We start from the raw sequence: 21,456 nt of genomic DNA on the forward strand, positions 1-21,456 counted from the left end.
AGATCTCGGAGAAAACCCACGCAGGTCACGGGGAGAACGTACAAACTCCTTACAGTGCAGCACCTGTAGTCAGGATCGAACCTGAGTCTCCGGCGCTGCATTCGCTGTAAAGCAGCAACTCTACCGCTGCGCTACCGTGCCGCTACTTTGGGTCCACCTAGTCTGTGCTGACCAGCGATCACCATAAACAGCACTATCCTACACATGAGGGAGTAAGGAAGGACCAGGCACGCTCGGAACAAATTTACAATTTTTACCAAAGCCAATTAACCTACAAACCCGTACGCCTTTGGAGCGTGGGAGGAAACCAGAGCACCCGGGGAAAACCCACGTGGTCACGGGGAGAACGGAGTCAGGATCGAACCTGGGTCTCTGGCGCTGTGAGGCAGCAACTCTACCGCTGCGCCACCGTGCCGCCCTTAACACGTGTCATTGGCCGACTGAACTGCACCATCAGTTGAGTTAACAGAAAGGGCTTTCGACGCCTCTTACCTTCAGAGTCATTTCTGCAACAAAAATGGCAGTGAAAAAGTAGTTGGAAACGCTGAGGAAGATTCGTTCCTGCAGGAATAAAGAGGTTTAAATTAGGCACCGAGGAAGACTTGACACTGATAATGGGTTATTAACGGCTTCACATACCATTTTAAATATAAATGATCGCACATTAACTGTTCTCAATTCGCAGAGTTATTACACTTGCAAGGAAAGGAAAAGGGAGCAAAGCATGCTAAGTGACTGCTAAACCAGACAATATTGGATGAGGTTCATATCTTGAACAGGATGCAGAGAACTTTTCAAAGACTTTTTCTGGATGACACCTTCTAGTTTTAGACTTTCCTTTAGACTTTGGAGATAGAGCGTGGAAACAGCCGCCGAGTCCAACGATCACCCCGCACACTGGCACTCTCTCAATAGACAATAGACAATAGACAATAGGTGCAGGAGGAGGCCATTCGGCCCTTCGAGCTAGCATCGCCATTCAATGTGATCATGGCTGATCATTCCCAATCAGTATCCCGTTCCTGCCTTCTCCCCATACCCCCTGACTCCGCTATCCTTAAGAGCTCTATCCAGCTCTCTCTTGAATGCATTCAGAGAATTGGCCTCCACTGCCTTCTGAGGCAGAGAATTCCACAGATTCACAACTCTCTGACTGAAAAAGTTTTTCCTCATCTCCGTTCTAAATGGCCTACCCCTTATTCTTAAACTGTGGCCCCTGGTTCTGGACTCCCCCAACATTGGGAACATGTTTCCTGCCTCTAACGTGTCCAACCCCTTAATAATCTTATACGTTTCGATAAGATCCCCTCTCATCCATCTAAATTCCAGTGTATGCAAGCCTAGTCGCTGCAGTCTTTCAACATATGACAGTCCCGCCATTCCGGGAATTAACCTAGTAAACCTACGCTGCACGCCCTCAATAGCAAGAATATCCTTCCTCAAATTTGGAGACCAAAATTGCACAGTACTCCAGGTGCGGTCTCACTAGGACCCTGTATAACTGCAGAAGGACCTCTTTGCTCCTATACTCAACTCCTCTTGTTATGAAGGCCAACATTCCATTGGCTTTCTTCACTGCCTGCTGTACCTGCATGCTTCCTTTCAGTGACTGATGCACTAGGACACCCAGATCTCGTTGTACGTCCCCTTTTCCTAACTTAACACCATTCAGATAATGCTCTGCCTTCCTATTCTTACCACCAAAGTGAATAACCTCACACTTATCCACATTAAACTGCATCTGCAACTACTCTCCTACACACCACGGGCAAGTTACCATTAGTCGGAAGCCAATTAACCGACAAACCTGCACGTCTTTGGAGTGTGGAAGGAGACCCGGAGCACCCAGAGAAAACCCACGCGGTTTTCAGGGGGAACATGCAAACTCCATACAGACAGCACACAGTCAGGATCTAACCCGGGTCCCTGGCGCTGTAAGGCAGCAACTCAACCGCTGAGGTGTGCGCGTGACCTGAGGGCATGCAGGTCCACATGGCATGAGATGATGCAGCCTAGAGGCCGAACCTTGCGTTTTAGGTGAGACCTTATTCATAGAATGGAGAGCACACGTTTAGCTGAGAGACTGTGGGCGGCATGGTGGCGCAGCGGTAGAAGTCACTGCATTACATCGCAAAAGACCCCAGGTTCGATCCTGACCACGGGCGCTGTCTGTACGGAGTTTGTACGTCCTCCCCGCGGTTTTCCCCCGGTGCTCCAAAGTTCCAAAGACGTGCAGGTTTGTGGGTTAATTGGCCCCGGAAAAAGATTGTAAATTGTCCCTAGTGCGTAGGGTTGCGCTAGTGTGCGGGGATCGCTGGTCGGCACGGACCCGGTGGGCCGAAGGGCCTGTTTCCGCGCTGCATCTCTAAACTAAACTCGGCTAAAATTGTTGGGGAGAGCTGCATGGGTTTTGGCAGCCATTCAGTGTTGTCGACTGAAAGGTTGCCCAAAATGTCTCTTTCCCATAGCTGAAGTCCCCCTTAGGAGTGGATACCCACAAAAAACTGGAGTAACTCAGCGAGTCAGACAGCATCTCTGGAGAAATGGAATAGGTGACGTTCCCAAAGGGACTCGACCCGAAACGTCACCTATTCCATTTCTCCAGAGATGCTGTCTGACCCGCTGAGTTACTCCAGCTTTTTGTGTCTATCTTCGGTTTAAAGCAGCTACTGTTGTTCCTTCCTATACACCCCCCTTATGAGAACTGACTGCCACTAATTGCTTCTTCCCAACCTCTAGAAACCAAGAAACGTCACAAATACTAAGCCGTCCTTGTTCCCACACCTTCATTCAGATTCAGCCTCGGTTTTAGGATTAACTAGACCAAGTGGACCCTTTGGGCCCAAACCTCTCCTGCATTGGTGCAGCACCCTCTCCTCTCCCACTTTCCCCCCCCCTCCTCTCCTCCTCCCCTCACCCCTCCCCCCTTCCCCTCCCTCTCCACTCCCCCCTCAACCCCACTTATCCTCCTTCCTCCCCCTCCCTCCCTCCCCCTCACTCCTCCACTCCCCCCTCCACCCTTCTTCCTCCCCACCTTTCCCATCCATCTTCCCCTCCCCCTCACTCCTCCCCTCCCCCCTCCACCCTTCTTCCTCCCCCCCTCCACCCCCCCTTCCCCACCCCCCTTCCTCTCCCCCCCACTCCATCCCCTTCAACCCCCCCTTAATCACCCATATCCTCCCTCGCCCCCTTCCCCTCCCCCCCCCCCCCCTCCCCAGGAGATAGATTTAAACTTTAAAATGTGAATAGCTTTGAAAATATAACACCGATTTCAATGAAACTTCTTCCATTAGCACCAAAAGGTCGACGGTGAGTGAGGTGGGCCTAAAATGGTCGCGCTATCGTGTACCGTTTTGGCCGTAGTTCAGGAACAAACAATCAAACAAACGAGAGCTTTAGTACACTGGTTCTATCAGGGCCTGCACGGTTTAATAGTTTTCTGCTTGGAATGGCACGTTAAAGTCCATCTTCACCCTCTAATGGATGTAATAATATTGAAGAACGGGAGATTTTTCTAAAGCTTAATGGTTACCTTCAAGGGATGGTTACCTTCAATGGTTACCTTCAAGGGATACATATTATCTGATCATTATCACTTAGTGTTTATGAGAGTTTAGTTTAGTTTAGTTTGGAGAGACAGTGCGGAAACAGGCCCTGCGGCCCCCCTAGTCCGCACCGACCAGCGATCCCCACACATTAACACTATCCTACACACACTGGGGATACTGTTTACATTTATACCAAGCCAACTAATCTACAAAGCTGTACGTCTTTGGAGTGTGGGAGGAAACCGAAGATCTCGGAGAAAACCCACGCAGGTCACGGGGAGAACGTACAAACTCCGTACGAACAATCACCTGTAGTCGGGATCGAACCCGGGTCTCCGGCGCTGCATTCGCTGTAAGGCAGCAACTCTGCCGCCGCGCCACCGTGGCCGCCCTTTGCTGAGCAAGAATTAGCTGCCATCACAGTCCAAACAATACTTCACGGCTGTACAGTTCATTGACGTGACCTGAGGTTGTGAAGGTGCTATACGAATGCAAGTCTGTCATACTGAGTCACAGAGTCACACAGCACGAAAACAGGCTCCCTGGCCCAACTGGTCCATGATCACCAAGATGCCCCATCTACTCTAGTCCCACCTGGCCCATATCACCCGAAACCTTTCCTATCCATGTACCCATCCAAATGTCTTTTTAAATGTTGTTATGGTACCTGCTTCAACTACCTCTTCCGGCAGCTCGTTCCATACGCCCACTACCCTTGGTGTGAAAAAGTTGCCCCTCATGTTCCTATTAAATCTTTCCCCCCTCACCTTAAACCCATGTCCTCTGATTCTTGATTCCGTCTGAAGAAGGGTCTTGACCCGAATCGACACCCATTCCTTCTCTCCAGAGATGCCGCCTGACTCCATTTTTTTACGTCTATCTCATTCCCCTACCCTGGGTTAAAGACTCTGTGCATTCACCCGATCTATTCCTCTCATGATTTTGTACAGCTCCATAAGATCAACCTCCATCATCCTCTGCTCCAAGGAATAAAGTCCTAGCCTACCCAACCTCTCCCTGGAGCTCAGGCCTTCATGTCCTGGCAACATCCTCGTAAATCTTCTATGCACTCTTTCCAGCCTAACGACCAGGGTTGCCAACTGTCCCTTGTTAGCCGGGACATCCCGTATATTGGGCTAAATTGGTTTGTTCCATACGGGACCGCCCTTGCCCTGTATTAGGCCCAGGGGGCGCTGTAGGCCCAGGGGGCGCTGTAGGCCCAGGGGGCACTGTAGGCCCGGACACTGTAGGCCTGGGCAGTGTAGGCCCGGACAGTGTAGGCCCAGACAATGTAGGTCCGGACAGTGTGGGCCCGGAGCACCTAATGGACGTTGTGCAGCAACCCGCCTCCCGGCCCGGGCGGCCGCCATTGGTAGAGCGGGAGCACGTGGCCGCTGGCTGGGTGAGGTGACGTGGGATGTGGGGCGGTGATGTCACCTTTTGTCCCTTATTTGGGAGTGGGAAAGTTGGCAACCCTACTAACGACATCCTTCCAAGTCTATGTAGCAGGGTGATGGCATCTCTGTATGCCTTTGTTTCACCTCTTCCCCAGCCAACAATGGGCCATTGGGGCCCTTCCTTGGTCATCTGTTGCCGATGCTGTTTAGTTCTGGCCTTTTCCTACCTCCAGTTCACTCCCCCCTCTACTTTCAGTCTGAAGAAAAGCTCTGACCTGAAACGCCACCTGTTTCCTTTTCTCCGGAGATGTGGCCTGACCCGCTGAGTTACTACAGCACTTTGTGTCTTCAACCTTCAAGTCTTTACTCAGTACCCTCCCTGTCTGATGAAGGCCAAATGTACCAAAAGTCTTCTTGACCACCCTATCTACCTTTAAGGGCGGCACGGTGGCGCAGCGGTAGAGTTGCTGCCTCACGGCGCCAGAGACCCGGGTTCGATCCTGACTACGGGTGCTGTCTGCATGGAGTTCGTACGTTCTCCCCGTGACTTGCGTGGGTTTTCTCTAGTGCTCTGGTTTCCTCCCACACTTCAAAGGCGTGCAGGTTTGTAGGTTAATTGGCTTGGTATAGATGTAAATTGTCCCTAGTGTGTGTAGGATGGCGTTAGTGTGCGCGGGGATCGCTGGTCCGCACGGACTCGGTGGGCCGAAGGGCCTGTATCCGTGCTGTATCTCTATAAAAAAACATCAACACGCCGCGCTGACGGTAGGTGGACGAGCGCAGGTTGAGCGGTAACTCACGGTGCTACCCTGGCTGATCTCCGGCCTCTCCAACGCCACCGTGATGCAGTTGAGGAAAATGAAGGCTAGGACAATGTAATCGAAGAGTTTGTGTGCGACGATCATTTGACACATCAGACGGAACCTGGGCGGGAGAGAGAAAGATGCAGAATTTGAGCTGTAGCAGACACTTATTGTGTGGCTCAACGTCATGAAAGGCTGTTGTTTATTTTAGAAACCCAGCATGGCAATGGGAGTCCACGTCGACCATTGATCGCCCGCTCACACTAGTTCCATGTCATCCCACACTTTCTCATCCACTCTACACATTAGCAGCAGTTTTGCAGAAGCCAATTAATCGACAAATCCTCGGGCAACTGGAGCCCCCAGTCACAGGGAAGACATGTAGGGTTGCCAACTGTCCCGTGTTAGCCAGGACATCCCGTATTTTGGGCTCAATTGGTTTGTCCCGTATTAGGCCCGGATGGCGCTGTAGGCCCGGACACCGTAGTCCTGGACACTGTAGGCCCGGACACTGTAATCCTGGACACTGTAGGCCCGGACACTGTAGGCCCGGACACTGTAGGCCCAGACACTGTAATCCTGGACACTGTAGGCCCAGACACTGTAGGCCCGGACACTGTAGGCCCAGACACTGTAGTCCTGGACACTGAGACCCGAGTTCAATCCTCACTACAGGTGCTGTCAATAGACAATAGACAATAGACAATAGGTGCAGGAGGAGGCCATTCGGCCCTTCGAGCCAGCACCGCCATTCAATGTGATCATGGCTGATCATTCTCAATCAGTACCCCGTTCCTGCCTTCTCCCCAGTGGGTTATACTGTTGGTGTTGTCTCTAGCCACAGAGTCCAGAGCTTTAGACTTTAGAGATACAGGCCCTTCGGCCCACCTGGTACGTGTTGACCCCACACACTAACACTATTCTACGCATACGAGGGACAATTTATAATTTTACCAAGCCAATTAGCCGACAAACGTGTAGGAAGGAACTGCAGATGCTGGTTTAATCCGAAGATAGGCACCAAATTGCTGGAATAACTCAGAGGGTCAGTACGGAGTTTGTACGTTCTCCCTGTGACTGCGTGGGTTTTCTCTGGGTGCTCCGGTTTCCTCCCACACTCCAAAGACGATCAGGTTTGCAAGCTAATTGGCTTCTGTAAATGATCCCTCGTGTGTAGGATGAAGCTAGTGTGTGGATGATCACCGGTTGATGTGGACTCGGTGGGCCGAAGGACCTGTATCTCTAAACTAAACGAATCTAAAATAAAATCCGTACAAGTCTAAACCAGGTTGTGAAGGCAGCAACTCTACTGTTGTGCTACAGTGCCACCTTATTAAACCCACTCTTGCCCCAGTAATCTTTATCACTCTGAACCCTTCTCTCTGCCCCTCCTCACAATAAGGTCAGGCACTCAAGGCTGGGAACTACTGGCAATGCCCCTACATATCCCACCTCTCCACCAACACCCAAGACAAACACAAAATGCTGGAGTAACTCAGCGGGTCAGGCAGCATCTCTGACCCGAAACGTCACCCATTCCTTCTCTCCCGAGAAGGGTCTCGACCCGAAACATCACCCATTCCTTCTCTCCCGAGATGCTGCCTGACCCGCTGGGTTACTCCAGCATTTTGTGTCTACCTTCGAGGTACATCGATAGAACAGGTTTGGAGGGATATGGGCCCAAATGCAGGCAGGTGGGACTAGTGTAGCTGGGACATGTTGGCCGATGTGGGAAAGCTGGGCCTGCTTCCACGCTGCATGACTCTATGAGTCCAGGACAATATCCTTACCTATTCTGCGGGGAAAACAGATAGACTGACCAGTCTGCCCGTGACTCGCACCAGTCTGGCTTGTAAATCTCCATCATCTTCTGAATTCGGTAGCAGAGACTCTGTAACAAAAACACAAACACACACACACGCACGTTAGTTGCTGTGAGCAGCAAGCTTCCATTCACAGATGCCGCTAGCCAGTCCTTACCTCAGGGAAGAATTGGAGAATTACACATTCACCTCTAGGCTTTAGGCTTCAGAGGCACAGGGTGGAAATAGGCCCTACGGCCCACCGAGTCCACGCCAACCAGCGATCAACCAGCACTATCCTGCACACCAGGCCTGCGTTTGGTACAGGGTTGCCAACTTTCTAACTCCCAAATAAGGGAGAGTAGGTGATGTCACCGCCCACGCCCCATGTGACTTCACCCAGCCAGCGGCCACGTGCTCCCGCTCCACCAATGGCGGCCGCCCAGGCCGGGAGGCGGGTTGCTACACAACCTACGTTCGGCGAACACACTCGGCCCCGCTCCCCGAACACACTCCGTTAGTCTGCACTGTCCGGGCCTACAGCGGCCCCTGGGCCTACAGTGTCCAGGCCTACAGCGGCCCCCGGGCCTACAGCGGCCCCCGGGCCTACAGCGGCCCCAGGGCCTACAGTGTCCAGGCTTACAGCGCCCCCCTGGGCCTAATATGGGATAAGGGTGGTCCCATAAGGGACAAACCAATTTAGCCCAAAATACGGGATGTCCCGACTAATACGGGACAGTTGGCAAGCCTAGTTTGGTAAGTAGCAGGATGGTAATGTGACTGAACTACTAATCCAGAGTTTAGTCTGATGATCAACAGACAATAGACAATAGGTGCAGGAGTAGGCCATTCGGCCCTTCGAGCCAGCACCAACATTCAATGTGATCATGACTGATCATTCTCAATCAGTACCCCGTTCCTGCCTTCTCCCCATACCCCCTGACTCCGCTATCCTTAAGAGCTCTATCTAGCTCTCTCTTGAATGCATCCAGAGACTCGGCCTCCACTGCCTTCTGAGGCAGAGAATTCCACAGATTTACATCTCTCTGACTGAAAAAGTTTTTCCTCACCTTCGTTCTAAATGGCCTACCTCTTATTCTTAAACTGTGGCCCCTGGTTCTGGAGATTACAACCTCTGAAACCATGGCAGGAGTAATGGAATTTACATTCAGTTAATTAAATATATCAGGAATAAAAATCTAGAATTTGTAAGAATAACATTGAGCCTTTCGGATAAAACCCAATGCACAGTTTTAGTGTAATAGAGATACGGCGCGGAAACAGGCCCTTCGGCCACCGAGCCCGCGCTGACCAGCGATCACCCCGTACGCCAGCTCCACCCTGCACACCCGGCCTGCGTTTGGCCCATATCCCTCTGAACCTGCCCTATCCATGTCCCTGTCCAAATGGTTCTTAAATGTCACGATACCACCGGCCTCAACAACCACCTCTGGCAGCTCGTTCCATACACCCACCACCCACTGTGTGAAAACGTTACCCCTTAAGTTCCTGTTAGATCTTTCCCCCCTCACTTTAAACCTATGTCCTCTGGTTCTCGATTCTCCTACTCTGGGCAATAGACTCTGTGTGTCTACCCAATCTATTCCTCTCATGATTTTTCCCATCTCGATAAGATCGCCCCTCATCCTCCTGCGGTCCATAGAATGGAGTCCCAGCCTGCTCAACCTCTCCCTGTAGCTCAGGCCCTCGATGACTGGCAACATCCTCGTAAATCTTCTCTGCAACCCTTTCCCGCTTGACAACATCTTTCCTACAACATGGCGCTGTGAACTGAACACAATACTCGAATTACGGCCTCACCATCTATGTACCACAACTCCTGAACCTACGCTGCACTGCCTCAATAGCAAGGATGTCCTTCCTCAAATTAGGAGACCAAATATCTATACACTAAAACTCTCGTTTGTTTGTTTGTTTGTTCCTGAACTACAGCCAAAACGGTACACGATGGAGCAACAATTTTAGTTACAGCAGGCAGTGAAGAAAGCCAATGGAATGTTGGCCTTCATAACAAGAGGAGTTGAGTATAGGAGCAAAGAGGTCCTTCTGCAGTTGTACAGGGCCCTAGTGAGACCTCACCTGGAGTACTGTGTGCAGTTTTGGTCTCCAAATTTGAGGAAGGATATTCTTGCTATTGAGGGCGTGCAGCGTAGGTTTACTAGGTTAATTACCGGAATGGCGGGACTATCATATGTTGAAAGACTGGAGCGACTAGGCTTGTATACACTGGAATTTAGAAGGATGAGAGGAGATCTTATCGAAACGTATAAGATTATTAAGGGGTTGGACACGTTAGAGGTAGGAAACATGTTCCCAATGTTGGGGGAGTCCAGAACAAGGGGCCACAGTTTAAGAATAAGGGGTAGGCCATTTAGAACGGAGACGAGGAAAAACCTTTTCAGTCAGAGAGTTGTAAATCTGTGGAATTATCTGCCTCAGAAGGCAGTGGAGGCCAATTCTCTGAATGCATTCAAGAGAGAGTTAGATAGAGCTCTTAAGGATAGCGGAGTCAGGGGGTATGGGGAGAAGGCAGGAACGGGGTACTGATTGAGAATGATCAGCCATGATCACATTGAATGGCGGTGCTAGCTCGAAGGGCCGAATGGCCTCCTCCTGCACCTATTGTCTATTGTCTATTCTCATCTGGGCATCTACATGCACCTTGTGTCCCTTGGGGCCAGAAGCGAGCTGGAGAATGTCCTCTGTGTAACGCTGTGGAACAAGTTCACGAGATTTTGACCCAGCACCGTAGATTTGTGTCAGCAAGGATCTACACCAAAACCCCTTGGCAGTCTTGCGTTGAGACATAATCACACGGTTTAAAGTGCTTTAAAAAAATTAAATTGAAATAAAATCTCCAGAAGAAAATGGCCATTTTTCTTCCTTTTCTTTTCCTTCCTGTAATCCATCCATTACGTTTGCTTTTCCGGAATGTGCCGTGATTTCTAAACGTGTTGATGTTCTCCCATGGCTTCAACCCTTGCCGACTCTTACACCCCCTCGGGTATCTATCTGCAAGGTACTCAGCGGGCCGGGCAGCATCTCAGGAGAAAAGGAATTAGGTCAAAGTCTCGAGACCTTGAGACTGAAGGAGGGTCTCGGCCCGAAACGTCACCCGTTCCTTCTCTCCAGAGATGCCACCCATCCCGCTGAGTTACTCCTGCATTTGTGTGTCCACTTTCGGCGTACGGCAGCATCCTTCCCACACATTCAGCCAAATCCCTGGAAGACTTTGACCCCCAAGACCGAGTGGCCCAGAGCCTGGGAAGATGCCAACACCAACAACGGAGAGGTGATCACAGACCCCACACAGTGAAACCACCGGGATTGGACCTCCATCGCGACCAATGGCTAACCCTGAACAGTGTCCGCACCCTCCATGGAAGAACAGCCCATCACCTGCACAGGTGGGGGATGACAGACAGCCTTGCGTGCGACTGCGGATATCCAGACCAGACCATCCCACACATCCCACGTGAATGACTGCCCACTGAGGCTTTTCCCTGGTGGCATCGAGGCCATCCACCCAGCAACTGATGCTGCCCTGGCCTGGATGTCTACCCTCGGCCTACAACTTTAGGCTGTGCACGCCATATGCAAGAAGAAGAAGAAGTCCTGCACGTTAAAAAGCCCCATCTTGCACGCTGCTCTGCAGGGCTGCATTCTCAGGAGGTCTGTATAGAAACACACCTCTGACGTATTCACATCAATGTGGAAGTATGACTGTTTGCCATCTAGACAGGTGCTTATTAGACGGATCTATATCCCTTGAAACTCATCATCCTTCATTAACATTAAATTTAGAAACTCATACAGCTGGTTTAAGCAAAATGTACCCAGGGTATTTTTAGATCACCTCCCAGTGGATGTGTTTATTTTTGAGCATCTGTTACAAAGGTTGGAGATTTAACGTGTCACCTGAGACTTCGTCAGGAGTGGGAGACAACAGCACTGAATAGCTCTTTAGTTTAGCTTAGAGATGCCGCGCGGAAACAGGCCCTTCGGCCCACCGAGTCCGCACTGTGCACGAGCCACAGTGCTTCTTAAACTGGTGAATGCTTCACCCAGGGGCGAATGAATCAAATTAATTTGGGGAGAATGAAACTAGAGGGGTGAATGAAGGGTGACTGACTTAATATATCTAAAATTATACACAAGGGAGAATAAGACGAAAATTGCCAAAAAAACATACGAGAATATAGTCGAAGGAGAATGAAATTTTGTGATAAAGACTCAAGGGTGAAATAGTTTAAGAAGCACTAGACTACCTCTATCCTAAGGACAACTTACAATTTTTTTTTACTGAGGCCAAATTAATCTACAAACCTGTACGCTCTTGCAGTGTTTATGGAAGGGCCTATGGAAACAGGCCCTTCGGCCCACTGAGTCCATGCTGACTATCCGAAGAAGGGTCTCGACCCGAAACGTCAGCCATTCCTACTCTCCAGAGATGCTGCCTGACCCGCTGAGTTACTCCACCATTTTGTGTCCATCTTCAAAGAACTGTGGATGCTGGTTAATACTCAAGAGGGCACAAAGTTCCATATTCTGTACAAAATGTCTGCCGTTTGGTTAACTTGAGTATAGAAAAATTGTGCGGCCATGTTGCAGTTATATAAAACGTTGGTGAGGCCACAGTTAGAGAATTTGCGTACAGTCTTGCGCACGATGTTACAGGAACGATGTTGTCAAGCTGGAGAGGGTGCCGGGAAGATTTACGAGGATGTTGCCAGGACTCGAGGGTCTGAGCGACAGGGAGAGGTTGAGCAGGCTAGAACTCTAATCCTTGGAACGCAGGTGGATGAGGGGTGATCTTACAGAAGCGTACAAAATCTTGCCCAGTCTGAAGAAGGGTCTCGACCCGAAACGTCACCCATTCCTTCTCTCCTGAGATGTTGCCTGACCCGCTGAGTTACTCCAGCATTTGTGAATAAATACCTTCGATTTGTACCAGCATCTGCAGTTTTTTCCCCTACATAAAATGTTGCCCAGAGTCGGGGAATCGAGGACCAGAGGACATAGGTTTAAAGTGTGGAGAGAAAAGAACCCGAGGGGTGAATTTTTACACAAAGGGTGGCGGGTGAATGGAACGAGCTGCCAGAGGAGGTAGTTGAGGCAGGTACTATCGCAACGTTTAAGAAACATTTAGAAAGGTTCATGGACAGAATAGGTTTAGAAGGATATGGGCCAAACGCAGGGAAGTGGGATTAGTGTAGATGGGCATGTTGGTCGGTGTGGGCAAGGGTCTGTTTCCACACTGTGTGACTCTATCTTGCCAGACGGAGAAACCCAACAGATCACCTGTAGGTAGACGCAAAATGCTGGAGCAACTCAGCGGGTCAGGCAGCGTCTCTGGAGAGAAGGACAATAGACAATAGACAATAGGTGCAGGAGGAGGCCATTCAGCCCTTCGAGCCAGCACCACCATTCAATGCGATCATGGCTGATCATTCTCAATCAGTACCCCGTTCCTGCCCTCTCCCCATACCCCCTCACTCCGCTATCCCCAAGAGCTCTATCCAGCTCTCTCTTGACACCCGCCCCCTCCCCTGACATCAGTCTGAAGAAGGGTCTCGACCCGAAACGTCACCCGTTATCCTTAAGAGCTCTATCTAGCTCTCTCTTGAATGCATTCAGAGAATTGGCCTCCACTGCCTTCTGAGGCAGAGAATTCCACAGATTCACACCTCTCTGACTGAAAAAGTTTTTCCTCATCTCAGTTCTAAATGGCCTACCCCTTATTCTTAAACTGTGGCCCCTGGTTCTGGACTCCCCCAACATTGGGAACATGTTTCCTGCCTCTAACGTGTCCAACCCCTTAATAATCTTATACATTTCGATATGATCTCCTCTCATCCTTCTAAACTCCAGTATATACAAGCCTAGTCGCTCCAGTCTTTCAACATATGACAGTCCCGCCATTCCGGGAATTAACCAAGTAAAGAAAGCAGGAGAATGGGGTTAGGAGGGAGAGATGATCAGCCATGAATGAATGGTGGGGTAGACTTGATGGGCTGAATGGCCTAATTCTACGCCTATCACTTATGACCTTACGATCTTATGCTGTTTTAAACCAAAGATAGGCTCAAAATGTCTTGACCTGAAACGTCACCCATTATTTTCTCTCCAGAGACGCTGCCTGACCCGCTGAGTTACTCCAGCATTTTGAGTCCATCTTCGGTTAAAACCTGCACCTGCCGTTCCTTCCTGCACGGACGACCTGTGATACCAGTCACTCCTGCAGGGTGCGCTGCGATAGCAGTTTTCAGTAGTGCAGCTCTGACACCTCTTAACATTGAACTGTTGCACTGCATGCCACTTGAGTCCACGCATACAGCTCAGAGTCGCATGAAAGACACGGCAGGGTATCAGAGAACTAAACAGGCACTTAATAGACAATAGACAATAGACAATAGGTGCAGGAGCCTTCGAGCCAGCACCGCCATTCAATGTGATCATGGCTGATCATTCTCAATCAATACCCCATTCCTGCCCTCTCCCCATACCCCCTGACTCCACTACCCTTAAGAGCTCTATCCAGCTCTCTCTTGAATGCATTCAGAGAATTGGCCTCCACTGCCTTCTGAGGCAGAGAATTCCACAGATTCACAACTCTCTGACTGAAAAAGTTTTTTCTCATCTCAGTTCTAAATGGCCTGCCCCTTATTCTTAACAAAGCTTTTATTCCGGGTTTATTTCATTAGATTTCCTCAGCGGCCGCGGTGAGATTTGAACTCGTCTGCACAAAGCTCACTGGGGGCTGTGCAGTACTAGTCCAATCAAACTCATGGAGTTGGCAGTGCTGTCGGCCAGCTCCCAGGCCTGACCAAGATGGCCGCTCATAGATCCAGGTAGTCGATGGTCACGCCTGGAGTCGGCTGCCTGCTCCTCTTCCGGGCCTACGTCCGTGCCCGCGTGTCCCTGGAGAGGGAACACAAGCGCGGTGCCCATGGGGACGCTGGAGGTCGAGCGTATTGTTGATAACGTTGGCGATATTTTAATTCGACAAAAATCATTTATCGTTTGTAAACTGCCAAGGTAGGCAGTCTTTGATCGTGTTCCTACTCTGTATTTTTGTTCGTTTTGAATAAAAGCATTTTGTATTTTTTTTTAAAACAGTGCTGTCTGTGGAATCTCTTCACTGTCCACATAGCCCAGGTACTGATCAATGCAAGGGGCAAAGATTGCGGGACAATACCCACAGCAGTGGTAGAGTTGCTGCCTCACAGCGCTTGCAGCGCCAGAGACCCAAGTTCAATCCCGACTACGGGCGCTGTCTGTACGGAGTTTGTACGTTCCCCCCGTGGACCCGCGTGGGTTTTCTCCGAGTTCTTCGGTTTCCTCCCACACTCCAAAGACACTCCAAAGACAAAGTTGGTAGGTTAATTGGCTTGGTATAAGGGTAAATTGTCCCTGGAGTGTGCAGGGCGGGGATCGCTGGTCGGCGCGGACTCAGTGGGCCGAAGGGCCTGTTTCCGCTAAAACTAAACTGAGTCCCGTCGTTTATACACTGACCCACAACAATCTCCGACAGGCAGGTGCTGGAAATCTGGACCAAAAAACAATGTGCTGGAGTAACTCAGTGGGACGGGCGGCATTTGTGAGGGGGGAACGGAATTCTCGTTGAAACCCTGCGTGAACTAATACTCGGTTTTCATCCAAAATGTTGACAATTTCTTGTCCTCCACAGATGCTGATTGACCCGCTGAGTTACTCCAGCATATTGTATGTCTGACACACTGACAATGACCAAGCCGAACTCCTGAAGAGAACCTTTTAAAGTTTTGCACTAAGTTTTACCTATTGCACTGTAACTTGTTTTTTGAAGGGGATCACAGTGAAATAGATGAGAGTTGGCTTCCTTCATTCTTCATGAACTAGAGGCCATATTTTAGTTTAGTTTAGAGATACAGCGTGGAAACAGGCCCTTCGGCCCACCAAGTCCGCGCCGACAGCAATCCCCGCACACTAACACTATCCCACACACACTAGCGTACGGTACAGAATCAACTTCAAGCTCCTCCTATTCACATACAAAGCCCTAAATGGGCTTGCCCCCCCCCCCCCTCCCCCCATATCAAAAATCTTCTAACCCACCACTCTACCTCCAGGTCCCTCAGGTCGGCCGAGTTGGTGCCACTGACTATCCCGCGGTCTAGGCTTAATAGACAATAGACAATAGACAATAGACAATAGGTGCAGGAGGAGGCTATTCGGCCCTTCGAGCCAGCACCGCCATTCAATGTGATCATGGCTGATCATTCTCAATCAGTACCCCGTTCCTGCCTTCTCCCCATACCCCCTAACTCCGCTATCCTTAAGAGCTCTATCTAGCTCTCTCTTGAATGCTTGCTATTGAGGGCGTGCAGCGTAGGTTTACTAGGTTAATTCCCGGAATGGCGGGACTGTCATATGTTGAAAGACTGGAGCGACTAGGCTTGTATACACTGGAATTTAGAAGGATGAGAGGAGATAAGATTATTAAGGGGTTGGACACGTTAGAGGCAGGAAACATGTTCCCAATGTTGGGGGAGTCCAGAACCAGGGGCTCCAGTTTAAGAATAAGGGGTAGGCCTTTTAGAACTGAGATGAGGAAAAACTTTTTCAGTCAGAGAGTTGTGAATCTGTGGAATTCTCTGCCTCAGAAGGCAGTGGAGGCCAATTCTCTGAATGCATTCAAGAGAGAGTTAGATAGAGCTCTTAAGGATAGCGGAGTCAGGGGGTATGGGGAGAAGGCAGGAACGGGGTACTGATTGAGAATGATCAGCCATGATCACATTGAATGGCGGTGCTGGCTCGAAGGGCCAAACGGCCTCCTCCTGCACCTATTGTCTATTGTCTATTGTCCCCATAACCTCTGACACCTGAACTAATCAACAGCCTTCTGTGGCAAAGAATTCCACAGATTCACAATACAATACAATACAATACAATACAATATATCTTTATTGTCATTGTACCCAGGGGTACAACGAGATTGGGAATGCACCTCCCATACGATGCAATAATTTAATAATGCAAATTTGATATTGATATTTCACCACCCTCTGACTGAAGGATTTTCTCCTCATCTCCATCCTAAAAGAACGCCCTTTAATCCTGAGGCTGTGACCTCCAGTTCTAGACTCTCCCGCCAGTGGAAACATCCTCTCCACATCCACTCTATCCAGGCCGCTCACTATTCTGTATGTTTTATTCTGCTCATTCTGCTAAACTCCCCCTCATTCTGCTAAACTCCAGCGAGTACAGGCCCAGTGCCGACAAACGCTCATCATAGGTTAACCCACTCATTCCTGGGATCGTTCTTGTAAACCTCCTCTGGACCCTCTCCAGAGCCAGCACATCCTTCCTCAGATATGGCGCCCAAAATTGCTCACAATGCCCCAACTGCGCCTTATGGAGCCTCGGCATTACGTCCCTGTTTTTGTACACAAGCCCTCTTGAAATAAATGCATATGAAATAGCATTGAGATTGCTTTCTTCTGCATTGCCTTCCGGCACATTTGTACTTTTCTGCGTTCTACGAAGTGGCAAAGAGTGCACTAACATCGGCGAGACCAAACGCAGGCTCGGCGATCGCTTCGCTCAACACCTGTGCTCGGTCCGCGTTGGCCAATCTGATGTCCCGGTGGCCGAGCATTTCAACTCCCCCTCCCATTCCCAGTCTGACCTTTCTGTCATGGGCCTCCTACAGTGCCATAGTGAGGCCCACCGGAAATTGGAGGAACAGCACCTCATATTTCGCCTGGGCAGTTTGCAGCCCAGTGGTATGAACATCGACTTCTCCAACTTTAGATAGTTCCCCTGTCCCTCTCTTCCCCTCCTCCTTCCCAGATCTCCCACCGTCTTCCCGTCTCCACCTATATCCTTCCTTTGTCCCGCCCCCCTGACATCAGTCTGAAGAAGGGTCTCGACCCGAAACGTCACCCATTCCTTCTCTCCCGAGATGCTGCCTGACCTGCTGAGTTACTCCAGCATTTTGTGAATAAATACCTTCGATTTGTCCCAGCATCTGCAGTTATTTTCTTATACTTACATAGTCGATCTCCTCATCGTAGACGCCCCTGTCCTTCCTGCAGTTCATCTTGGGGAAGATGTCCTTCACGGTGTCGGGGCCTGTCCCGTTGGACCCGCGGTGGTCGACGGTGACGGTGGCCAGGCTGTTCTTCCTTGCCGCCGGCTGCATGTTGGGCACCAGGAGGAGCTCGGGCAGATCGCAGGAGCCCTGGGTGTCCAGCGAGAGGGCCCGGCGATGCATCAGGCTCGAGCTGCTGACCGCGCTGGGCCGGGGGTCGCCACTGGGGGGCTTGCGGCCCTCGTGGGAGAGAAGGGACTCGTGCTCACTGGAGTGGACGCCACGCTTCTGGCTGGACGCCCGGCCCACGCTGTTCCAGCTGGCCCTGCGGCTGCTCCAAGGGATGTAATGGGAGCTGCGCAGGCTGGGCTGGGGAAAGGACACAAGGGTTCAGCAGCAGGTACAACAACCTCGGCCCTACAGCACCGGGAGGGGGGTTAAACCTAGGGTTGCCAACTGTGCCGTGGTAGCCGGGACATCCCGTATATTGGTCCGTACGGGACCGCCCTTGTCCCGCTGTAGGCCCGGACACTAGCCCCGGGGGCCCATCGGCCTGGACAGTGTAGGCCGTGTACAGTGTAGGCCCGGACACTGTACGCCCAGGGGCCGCTGTGGGCCCGGACAGTATGGGCCCGGACACTGTAGCCCCGGACAATGTACGCCCGGGGGCCGCCTAACGGAGGTTGCCTAGCAACCCGTCTCCCGGCCCGGGTGGCCGCCATTAGCGGAGCGGGAGCACGTGGCTGGTGGCTGGGTGAGGTCACATGGGACGTCACCTTTTGTCCCTTATTTGGGGGTGGGAAAGTTGGCAACCCTGAGCTATACCTGAGAAAACCCTAAGAGAGAACAGGAAGTTAGCAGCGTATAGAATTAGACGAAGGTGCTGACAAACACGGTTAGAGGGCAATGTTAATACATTCACTGTTTGGTGACAGAGCACTTGATTGTCAGAGGGGCAGTACTGAGAGACAGCATTGAAAGAGGAGTGGACTGTTAGTAGGACAATGCTGGAGAGAGCAATTTAGTTTTGCAGGTCAGTGCTGAAAGAGAGCCTCTTGGTTGGAGAGTTATTACTCAGGGCACACTGCACTGTTGGATGAGAGGGGTCCATTGTGCAGTTTAGAGATACAGCGTGGAAACAGGCCCTTCGGCCCACTGAGTCCGTGCCGCCCCGTGACCCTAACCCTGAAGAAGGGTCTCGACCCGAAACGCCACCCATTCTTTCTCTCCGAGATGCAGCATGACCTGCTGAGCATTTTTGTCTACCCCGTACACTAGTTCCATCCTCCACACTGGGGGACAATTTAGAGAGGCCAATTAGCCTGCAGACCTGCACGTCTTTAAGGTGTGGGGGGAAACCGGAGCACCCGATGAAGACCCGCGCGGTCACAGGGAGAAGGTGTTAACTCCGTCCAGACAGCACCCGCAGTCGGGATCGAACCCGGGTTTTCTCCGGCGCTGTGAGGCAGCAACTCTACCAACGTGCCACCCTAAATGGGCATCTCTTCTTGCAGTTTGCCCACAGCATTCGTGGAGACTGGATCAGGCTCACTATTCCTGTCCTATCCGCGGAGAATTCAGTTGAAATATTAATATTCATCGTCCCACATCCCAAATGCACTGGAGTAGGTTAATGGAGAGTTTAATCTACACTCGAGCGTTGAGAATGTGAGTGCCATCAGTATTAATCGATCATTGGTGTAAGTACCCTTACTGTTAAGTACCAGGCACAATAAATGCTCGCTGTGTTTAATAGTGATAAACGACAACAATTTGTTTAGCACCCCCACCTCGCCCATCTTACCCTTCCCCCACTACCTAGTGTTGCCAACTGTCCCGTATTTTGGGCCTAAATTAGTTTGTCTCGTATGGGACCGTATTGGTAGGGTTGCCAACTTCCTCACTCCCAAAGAAGGGACAAAGGGTCACGTCACCGCCCCGCGCTCCACGTGACCTCACCCAGCCAGCGGCCACGTGCTCCCGCTCCACCAATGGCGGCCGCCCGGGCCATGAGACAATCACACTAGGGACAATTTTTTACTTTTACCCCAAGCCAATTTATCTACAAACCTGCACGTCTTTGGAGTGTGGGAGGACACCGAAGATCTCGGAGAAAACCCAAGCAGGTCACGGGGAGAGCGTACAAACTCCGTACAGACAGCGCCCGTAGATGGGATCGAACCTGGGTCTCTGGCGCTGTAAGGCAGCAAATCTACCGCCGCGCCACCGTAAGTTCTAAGATCTTTTCGTTTAATTTGGCATCGTGTTTGGCACAGACGTTGTCAAAGGGCTTGTTCCTGTGGTGCACTGCTGTGAGTCCTACGTTCAGCACACGGTTCTTACCAATGATTTCTGGTCGAAGCTGACCTTGGTCAGAGAGGTCATGCTGCTTTTCCTCAAGCCCGTGAAGCTGCGGAAGTTCTCGGGTTGCAGTGATATCCGCGATGACATCATCATTCCCGATCCGATGGATTGGTTCTGGGGAGACAGGTCCAGGTGGCCGTTGGGGGTCATGGCGATCGCACACCCCTTCACCTCTGAGTCCACGACAAACACAGGGACAACCGGGATTAGACAGTGACCTGGAATGCTGCTGCCACAGCTCCGTACCTGAGCTGGAACACAACACAACCGTCCTATCTGCCACTTCACCCTCGGAGTGCCCACGTCTCACTGCCCGGTCCATACACAGTTCATGCAGAAACCCACAGTAGGCCATTTGGCTAGGGGTTGCCAACTGTCCGGTATTAGCCGGGACACCCCATATTTTGGGCTAAATTATTTTGTCCCGTACAGGACCGCCCTTGTCCCGTATTAGGCCCGCGTGCCGCTGTAGGTCCGGACGCTGTAGGACTGGAAGCTATAGGCCCGGACGCTGTAGGCCCGGACACTGTAGGCCCGGACGCTGTAGGTCTGGGCGCTGTAGGTCCGGACGCTGTAGGCCCGGACGCTGTAGGTCCGGACGCTATAGGCCCGGACGTTGTAGGCCCGGAGGCTGTAGGTCTGGACGCTGTAGGTCCGGACGCTGTAGGCCCGGACGTTGTAGGTCCGGACGCTGTAGGTCCGGACGCTGTAGGTCTGGACGCTGTAGGTCCGGGGGCCACAGTAGGTCCGGACAGTGTAGGCCCGGGCGCCGCTTAACGGAGGTTGCGTGGCAACCCACCTCCCGGCCCAGGCGGCCGCCATTGGTGGAGCGGGAGCACGTGGCCGCTGGCTGGGTGAGGTCACATGGGGCGCGGGGCGGTGACGTCACTTTGTCCCTTATTTGGGAGTGAGATAGTTGGCACCTCTACATTTGGCCCACTTATCCTCCATGCCAGCTCTGTGAAAGAGTTAAACACTCCGTGACTGGGTTTCAGCTGCAGAGAGAAGGTCGAATCATGGAGTCATAGAGTCTTATAGCGGAGATACACGCCCTTCGGCCCAACTTGCCCACACAGGCCAATATGCCCCATCCACACTAGTCCCACCTGCCTGCGTTTGGCCCACATCCCTCTAAACCTGTCCTGTCCATGTACCTGTCTAAATGTTTCTTCAACGTTGATCTAAATGTTTCTTAAAGGTGGGATAGATTAGGATTGTTTTCTCTGGAGCGTCGGAGGTTGAGGGGAGACCTGAGAGAAGTATAGAAAACGATGAGAGGTCTGGATAGGGAAGACAGTCAGAGCCTTTTCTCAGGATGGAAATTGTCCAAGACTCGAGGGCATAGATATAAGCTGAGAGAGGGGAAGTTTCATGGAGATGGGTGGGCCAAGTTTTTTTCACACAGAGAGTGGTGGTGTGGGCCTGGAATGCACTGCCAGGGGTCAT

At 51.2% G+C, this 21,456-nt stretch overlaps 1 protein-coding gene across 1 annotated transcript in view; it reads right to left on the reverse strand.

The window, feature by feature from the left end:
- LOC144611390 (voltage-dependent T-type calcium channel subunit alpha-1I-like) overlaps positions 1-21,456 on the reverse strand; it is a 382,459-nt gene that overhangs the window by 105,597 nt on the left and 255,406 nt on the right. Inside the window, exons 12-16 of the mRNA XM_078430461.1 lie at positions 19,990-20,183; positions 17,608-18,015; positions 7,539-7,639; positions 5,746-5,869; positions 493-561 (exon numbers count right to left, since the gene is read on the reverse strand). Of these exons, the coding sequence (XP_078286587.1) occupies positions 493-561; positions 5,746-5,869; positions 7,539-7,639; positions 17,608-18,015; positions 19,990-20,183 (896 nt within the window). The remainder of the gene's footprint in view (positions 1-492; positions 562-5,745; positions 5,870-7,538; positions 7,640-17,607; positions 18,016-19,989; positions 20,184-21,456) is intronic.

This window comes from Rhinoraja longicauda, chromosome 40 (assembly GCF_053455715.1).
Source record: "Rhinoraja longicauda isolate Sanriku21f chromosome 40, sRhiLon1.1, whole genome shotgun sequence".
Classification (NCBI taxonomy): domain Eukaryota; kingdom Metazoa; phylum Chordata; class Chondrichthyes; order Rajiformes; family Arhynchobatidae; genus Rhinoraja; species Rhinoraja longicauda.